The sequence below is a fragment of the Aegilops tauschii genome, chromosome 5 (genome assembly GCF_002575655.3).
Source record: "Aegilops tauschii subsp. strangulata cultivar AL8/78 chromosome 5, Aet v6.0, whole genome shotgun sequence".
Taxonomy (NCBI): Eukaryota; Viridiplantae; Streptophyta; class Magnoliopsida; order Poales; family Poaceae; genus Aegilops; species Aegilops tauschii.
Window position 1 is genome coordinate 371,746,065 of NC_053039.3, and position 8,170 is coordinate 371,754,234.

Sequence of the window (8,170 nt, forward strand, 5' to 3'; positions counted from 1 at the left end):
CTACACTGTATAGTGTGGCGCCTAGCTCTCAGGCGCTGCACACTGACTTAGTAATTTTCGGATCACACAGGTGCGACGCTGGCCAGGCGTGTAGCGTCTATCTGTGAGGCATTGCACAGTGTAGTGTGGCGCCTTCGTGTCGGGCGTCACACAAAAAGGTCAGCCACGTGAAATAGTTTCACGGACAGTTCATTCTGTGATTTGATTTCGTTCACAGATCAAATTTATCAAATTTACCATTCGTATTGAACTGCAAAAACCATTTATAAAAAAATATTAAGAGATAGAGGTAGTACAAGTTTTACGAAAATCATACATGCTAGTTAAAATTGATGGATCTTATTTCCACATTTTGATCTAGACAGTTACTCCTTCTCTCACAGTATGTAATTCTTTTTTTTGTAGGAGCACCACCTAGGAATAGGATTTCTGTTTATATACTATAATAATAATAATATCTGCTCCATTTTTCCGTCGGAAGAACATTTAAGTTACTTGACGAAATAGGCTTGCGCCATGCTATGTTAATATAGCAAACCCCCGATACAACCGACGATAGATGCTGGAGCGAAAGCAGCACAATCACGCTAAAAAAATGAAAGAGAAAATACAAAAGAAACAAATGCCGACAACGGCGGATCAACAAAAACGAAGAAGTCTCACGACCGCTGCGCCCACCGGAGATCTCCCACCAAGCTCCTAGACTCCGAAGCGCTGGTACCAATCAACACCTCCAAGAAGGAACGCGACAATGACGACGCTCCTGCCAAGGGTTTCCCCCAGTACGCCGCGAGGAGAAAGGAAGGGTAGCACCCGACGCCCTCCAGAAACGTCCGGCGGCACCCTCAGGCGCCATTGCGTCGGTGTCGGCCAGGCCGACAGGGATTTCTCCTGATCCCAACCTTCACCTCGGGCGCTTCGGAGCTCGCCAGCATACCGTCCACCATCCTACGCCAACTCGGTCTTGAAGCTTCCCACGCCGTCTCACCATGGTACCGTGAAGTGGGGCCTGCACAACGAAGAAGAGGAGCCGGGACTAGGGGCAGCAGCACCATCGGCACGCGGGAGGGCCCAACCTCCATCGTTAATGATGGTAACCGACCGGACGCAACAGTAGGAGCATACTAGGCCCGGCTGGGCCCTGAGATGCCCGTAAAGCTCCTGCCGTCGCGCTGCAGAAAGCACGTCGTCGGCGTTGCTGCCCCCGGCCGAGCTGCTCCTCCTCCTCCTCGCCGCACAGTAGGCGCTGAAGCCGCGCCGGAGCCGGCCGGCTAGGACCCAGATGGGGCCCTAAGGGCCCAGATCTGGGCCGAGGGCGCGCCACCAGTCCACCCCACCGCCAAGGAGCAGCACCGCCACCTCGCCCGCCGTCAGCCACCGCCTCCAGGTCGCCGGGCCGCCGCCAAGCCGAGCCTCACCGCCGCCGTCCCCTGCCCCAGGAAGGAGAGCCGCGCGCGCGGGTACACAAGGTCCCACCAACGATGACACCACTCGGGCCAGATCCCGGGGCGCTCGTTGGCGACGGCGGGGGGCGGAGGGGGGGAGGAGGGAGGTCGTGCACCGCCCCGGCCGCCTCCCGGGGAGGCGGCGCTAGGACGGGGTCGGGAGTGGGGAGGGGCTGTCGTCTAAACTTTTTGGGTTCACACTTAAGTTACTTCACAAATAATAACCCGGAATACAGAGATGCGGACAAACACCATCACATGCACTCACACAAACAGATCTACAAGCATATTCGTGCAATTTCTAAATCTTCAACAGTACCACGTACTGCTATTACACGAAGCAGAGCAGCAGGCGCGACTTGGTGAGCCCTTCTAGCCCCCGAAATTGTTAGTAGTTCAAGCCGCTGGCACGTCAGCTCGCCGGTTATAGCAACCATCTGCGCTCACGCGGGTTGGCTAGACCAAGGACCACGCCGGGCAGCAAAGGTCTTTGAATACTCGGAGCAGGAGCACACCGGAGGAAGGCAACAAGCGCAAGGTGACAAGCTACGGGGGACGACGGATTGCCGGCCGGGGGAGTGGGATTCACGCCGCCCGAGCGCTCGCGCGCATGTGCGGGTGGTTGGGGCTCGCGGTGGTGACCCATCCGTGACCCATTCGGTCCGCTTTTATCCGTTTGGGGTAGAACACGACCCAGCAGTAATACCCAAACGGACATAGTTGTCTTATAAACGCCCTTTTTGTTCGGCCCAACCCTATACCTGAAGCAAACTTGGTCCAAGAATGCTCCGAACGGACAGAAAACGGACACTCTCCTCGCCCCTCCCGTCCGCTCCTGTCCGCCCGTGCCTTTCCTCTGGCCCACAAATCAGTGAGACCGAGAGGCTGGACGGGCCCCGCCGCCGCCCGCCGCCCCGCTGCTTGCTGCCGCGCTGCTCGCCAGGCCCGCCGCGCTGCTTGCTCTGCTCCCGCGCGCCCGCCGCGCTGCCCGCGCTGCTCCCGCGCGCTCCGCCGCTGCTCCTCTGACCAGAACCGGTCGGTGAAGTACTTGGTGAAGTTGGCATGGCAGTACTCCGGCGCGCCGACGGTGCGGCCGCCGAGGTCGGTGCGCCAGAGCTTGGCCACGTCGTCGACGAGCACGAGGTCGGAGTCCAGATAGATGACGCGGCGCACGCATGGCTCCAGGAGGTCGGCGAGGTAGTTGCGGGCGTAGTTGAGCGGCTCCTCCAGCGCCTGCCGCGCCGACGACGAGATGAGCCCCCGGACGCGCGCGGGGTCGAAGTAGTAGACTTTGAACCGGAGCTGCGGGAAGACGGCGCGGACGAGGTCGCCCAGGCTCGGGTCAGAGACGAGGAAGTGGAAGAAGACGCTCTCGGGGCACATGGCGTGCTGAACCACGTAATGGACCGCGGCAATCGAGCCCCTCAGGTACCCCTCGTCCAGAGTAATCGCGATGTGGACGAGCGAGGGGTCGCAGACATTGCCGGTGGCGTTGCCGCAGTCAGCGGCATTGCGGAAGGACGGCGCGCGGCGGAAGGGGAGGCCCCTCGCGCCCCCGGCGATCTGGCCGGGGAAGCGGACGTGGCTGTCGAACTGCGACGACCGGATGGCCTCGGCGGGCGGGAAGGACTGCAGCGACGGCGACAAGACCACCATCAGCCCACCGCGAGAAGCGAGAGGGCATCCAGGCGAGGCGTGGTAATGGGGAGTGGGGTTCAGAATAGGAGGCGACGGCACCCACCAACCCACCGCGGCCACAGGCGAGGCGAGGCGATTCCCCCGTGCGACTGCTCGGCCTTTTCTGCAGTGGCGGCGGCGTGGTGGCGGCGGCTTATTGTATCTGCCGCTCCGGTGAGGCAGGGCGCGACGGCAAGGCCAAGGAGCTCGGCGCGGGCGGGGCATGTCCGTTTACGGTCAGGATGCATCCTGCGCGTTGGGTGCAGATACTTTCGTCCGTCTATCCGCCCCCGACGTCCGCCAAATCGCACCCCCAAACGAACAGAAGCGGACGTCCGTTTGGGGTCGAAATGGGTGGTGCGGTGGAGTTGGCCTCACGGCGCCATGCAACAGTGAGCGGGCTCGGACGTTCGCCCGGATGCTGTCGTGAGGATCTACTGTCAGCATCAGTAGGGTCAACACGAGCGTGTTTGTGTGTGTCATGTGAGTGTGATTCGCTGCTGGGGGCTAGGTTTCGCGCTGTATTCTAGTGGGTTTGAGGTTTGTTGTTTATGGTGGGGTGCGGAGGGGGGCTCACCCGTTGGAGCATCCCGTTGTTTGCTAGTGTGGTTTGTGCTGGGGCGAACATTCTCCAGGTGGTGTAGGGCAGGCTGCCGCGAGGAGACCAGTGGAGAGGTCACGTCGGTCTAGGGACCAGTTGGAGTAGAATCTTGGCTGCTCGATCGTTGTTTGGTGAGGAGAACTGTCCGGAAAGGGTGGGCTAGCTGATCATTCTCTCTAGAGTTTCCTTTTGTTGGCAGCTTGATCATTCTTTCTCTGGTTTGCGACATATGGCTGCGCCTGGATGGAAAGGGTCGTTCTGCTGCAAGTGGCATTAACACATTGAATTATTTAACATCGGTACGTGGAGTTCGATTCCGGAAATGCTTCATCTGCGTGTGGCGCGGTTAGTTCAAATTTGAATTGCTATTGTTGCTAATAATTGACCATGATGCATAGGAGTAGTAGTTAACATCACACTTTTATCTCATACATGAAATGTTAGTTTCATATGGCCTTTCATTGAGCGATGAGTTTCCAATAGCCCGTTTCGCTAATACAAAAAGGCAAACGAGTTTGTAAGATAGACGCGTATGGGAACTACAGTTCAGGTGACAGACAGCAATTTATTTGATTTAAACAATCCATATGCTAAGTGTTCGTAACTTTCTAAGGTGCTGTTCTGGTCTAGCAATAGTTACCAAAAAGGCTCAGACTGCGAGTGGGTAGAACCTCTGCAACAACTAAAAAAGAGCATGCTCATTCCCTCATGTTCCGTAGCTGAAAAGATGAGCTATTTCACGTCCACGTTATTTGAAAATTATGCTTGTTCAAGGTCACTAACTTGCAACTTTTAGACGTTCCGAGTGCATAGAAAAAGTTGAACAGGTCGATATTGATACTCAGATAGGTTGTTGTTTTCCCTTTTTGGACCTTTGTTTGGCTCCAAGAGACTGTCATCTGCTTTGGGGAATTTAGTAGATTACCTACTAGAAGAAAAACCCTAAAGAACCTGAAACATGCAAAATGAAAGCACCTGTTTAAAAAAGTTAAAATAAAAGGTTGAGCCCATTGCACCCTGAACATTTTTCTAATTGCATAAACATCTGTTACAAATGTGTCAAGCCACTTTTTTATTACATGAACATCTTTTAATAATGTATTGAACACTTTTTCTAGTTACATGAACATTCTTAATATATGAAAAATTTCCTAATTGCATGAACATTTTTGTTAAAATGCATTGAACACTTTTTTAATTACATGAAGATTTTTTTAAAATGTGTCAAACATATTTATAATTACATGGATATTTTCAATAGGTGATCGTTTTTATAATGAATGATTGTTTTTATAGTGAGTTAGTGACTGATCATTTGTCCACTCTGTGCGACGGATGGGGAGGATACCTTCCACGTCGTCTTCTGTAGATGTCCACGAGCGACTGCGCTTTGGCATGCTATGGAGGAACACTGGAGGTTGCCGGACATCAGGAGGGTGATGAACACGGGGCCGGAATGGCTATTTACGTTATTGCAGGACCTTGATGAAGTTCAACGAATGCGGGTGCTAATGGTGATATGGCGCTGTTGGCATGTCCGGAACAAACTCGTCCACAACAAGCCAGCACCGCCGGTTGAAGCTTCACAGCGGTTCCTCCTCAGCTACGTGGAGTCCCTCATTGGCATCAAGCAATTCCCGACCGGCGACTTTGCGAAGGGCAAGATGGTGATCACTGACGACGGCCGGCCGGCGCCGTTATCACATGATGCTTCAGCTACGACCCATCCGGTGCATTGGTCCCCCGCCTACCGCCGGCCGTGTGAAGCTCAATGTCAGACGGTTCATTTGTCGAGGCTACGGGCGCTGCGGGGGTTGGAATGTTACTACGTAATGCATCCGGGTAATGATACTACGTAATGCATACGGGATCTTCTCGGCTTGCCATTATCTAGCTGCTTAGAGCATCTCTAGCTGCTTAATGCATACGGGATCTTCTCGGCTTGTCATTATCTAGCTGTTTAGAGCATCTCTAGCAGATCCCGTATACCGCCGTCCTGAAAATTTCGTTTACAGTATCCCGTAAACAAAATTTACGGGATGGGTAGAACAGATCCTGTTAAACATTGCCGGATTCCTACTCGATTTGAAACATCTGGTTCATGTCATAGATCATCATATAACTAAAACTATATAGTTCCGCACATGGCGCACCAGATAGTTCAAACTTAAAACTACTAAAACTAGATAATTCCTACTAGCATCTACTCCTTGCCGGAGTCGCCGTCCTCGCTGGAGTCGTCGGAGTCGCTGTCGGCGGGTGGGGGCTCGTTGCCGTCGAGGGTGTAGTAGATGAGCGTGCCGAAGAGGGTCGAGGCGAGTTGGTACTCCTCCTGGAGCACCGGCTTGCGCGCGGCCGCAGCTGCATCTCCGGCGGCGGCGGCCTCCTTTGCCTCCCACCATGCACGCTCGGCCACCCGGAGGCACTGGATGGACGGATCAAAGAGCCTGCCAAGGCGCCAGAAAGTCGCCCACGCCCGCGAGCCGGCGCTGCGGGACTTCGCGTCGTGGTGTGCGCCTGCTCCTTGCGCTTCTCCGACATGGAAGGGCAGAGGGAGGAGCTGTCGGCCTCGCCATCGTTGCGCCACTTGCGGCCTCCGAACCCACTGCGCCCGTCGAACCCCCTGCCACCGCCACGCCCTGCACCTGCGGACGCCATCGCCGCCAAGATCCGGTGATCAAATGAGTCGGAAATCGCTGCCGGAGGGGTAGAGATTTCTCGTCAGAGTTTTAATTTTGCGGCGGAGATGGATGAGGGGAATGACGGATGGGAACCCTAAAATGACCGGCGCCCGCATATCTACCGGAATGCCGGCCGGTTTACGGTCGCCTATAAGAAAAATTATGGGCCGGGCCCTTTTTTGCGGACATGCTCAGGCCGTATTTTTGGCCCGTCCCGTAAACCGGTCAAAAAAAACGCAGCCTGCCGGACTTATACGGGATCTGCTAGGCCATTCTAAGGCACGCACGGCCATATGGCTGCGGTCTGGCCCACTGGATATCCCTATGTTATGTAAGGCAGACTTTGTACCACCTTGAGCAATGATAAAATTCGCTTTTACCTCGCAAAAATGTTACAAACGTATGCAGTTGTGATAGACGGCTACACGGTTTTCCTCTCTTTCTTGACGGCTTAAAACCCTAGCCACCACCAGCAAGAGGCTGGCCTTTCGGCACCGTTCTCCGATGGCTCCCCTCCGCCGGCGACCTCTCAGTCGTCGGTGGTGAGGGGAGTCGCCGGATCCCGCATGTGCAGATCGTTTTATCATTAGGTTCTATGGCCCTGGTAGCTTAGGTTTTTGGATCGTTCGACATTTTGGCTTCAGCGGCGATGACGATGTTGAATAAAGAAGCTCTGGATTCTTCTTCAGCGAGGCGATTGTCTCTATGGTCAGTGATGGATTCGGCAACAAGTTTGTTCAAGCAGGGATGTTGTGGAGGCAGCGGCATCCTTGTGGTGGACTTGTGGCCTCGGACTCCGCCATTGCGACGGCGTCTGCTCCAGCGTCGGCGCGGAGCTTGGAAGGTAGTCCAGGAGTGGATACAGATTGTCGCCTGCATCGACGACATATGGAAGACCAAACGTGTGTTGGGTTCGTGGTTGATGGATGGCAGGTATGGTTTCCCCCTTCGGCGTCTTAGTCGTGGTGGGGTGCCAGACCTGGAGTTCGATGGCGCTTCGGGTTGTTGCTCGGTCTGATTTGTTCAACGGCAATGGCTTCGCCTTTGGTGAGTCACCTTGGAGTTCCGCAAAGCTGCATATCAGCGATGGAGCTGCGTCGAGCTCATGTGAGGAGGTGATCCACCATTTTTTTTTATTGTGTGGCTACTGTGGTGGTGCTAGAGGCAGATGACGGACGTTGGTGTCAAGCTTAGAGATGTTCTGTTGTCTTTTCAGTTTTGTCACGTCGGTCTTTACATGACTTGTATTTTGATATTTATGATATGAATGAGACATATGTTACCATGCAAAAAAAGACCTCGCAAAAAAGATCATTTTTAAAAATGCGTCGAACACCTTTTGAATTATATAAACACTTTTTTAAATGTGTAAAAAAATAATTACATTAATATTTTGTACAAGACAAAGTTAAATATGGGAATATTTATAAAAGTACATGAGTTTTTTTAAGATGCTACGAATATTTTCTAAATACACTATTAATACTTTTCAAACACATAATGACATTTATGGAATAAACCATGAACGGTTTCTTAAATCTTCCTGGTGCGAAAACACATTTGAGTCAGACTAATAATTTCCGGGAGAAGGACCTTCAAATGAGTAGCCAGTTTTTTCTTTTTGCAATAATATTGTAGACCACATTACTTACACAAGCTAATCAGTCTAAATTGATTATCTTTTCCGGAGAGTTAACCTTCAGAATCATTACAATAGCGGTGTCATTCCATCATGTAGGAATAATACACGTGACCACTTGCAAAAC

The 8,170-nt window shown here is 53.1% G+C and overlaps 1 protein-coding gene across 1 annotated transcript; it reads right to left on the reverse strand.

The window, feature by feature from the left end:
* Positions 1 to 211: 211 nt before the first annotated feature.
* LOC109733051 (probable galacturonosyltransferase-like 7) lies at positions 212 to 3,252 on the reverse strand. Its single transcript, XM_073499161.1, has 2 exons — positions 2,295 to 3,252; positions 212 to 250 (listed from the first exon to the last, which is right to left on the reverse strand). Exons 1-2 carry the CDS (start codon positions 3,099 to 3,101, stop codon positions 212 to 214), a joined length of 846 nt encoding a protein of 281 aa, XP_073355262.1. The 5' UTR covers positions 3,102 to 3,252.
* Positions 3,253 to 8,170: the final 4,918 nt, after the last annotated feature.

Coding starts and splice junctions, on each gene's coding strand:
- LOC109733051 (XM_073499161.1), bottom strand. CDS start 3,101: ATGGTGGTCTTGTCGCCGTCGCTGCAGTCCTTCCCGCCCGCCGAGGCC. Junction 251..2,294: donor ATTTGTGGGCCAGAGGAAAG/GCACGGGCGGAC, acceptor TGGTTTTTGCAG/TTCAATACGAATGGTAAATT.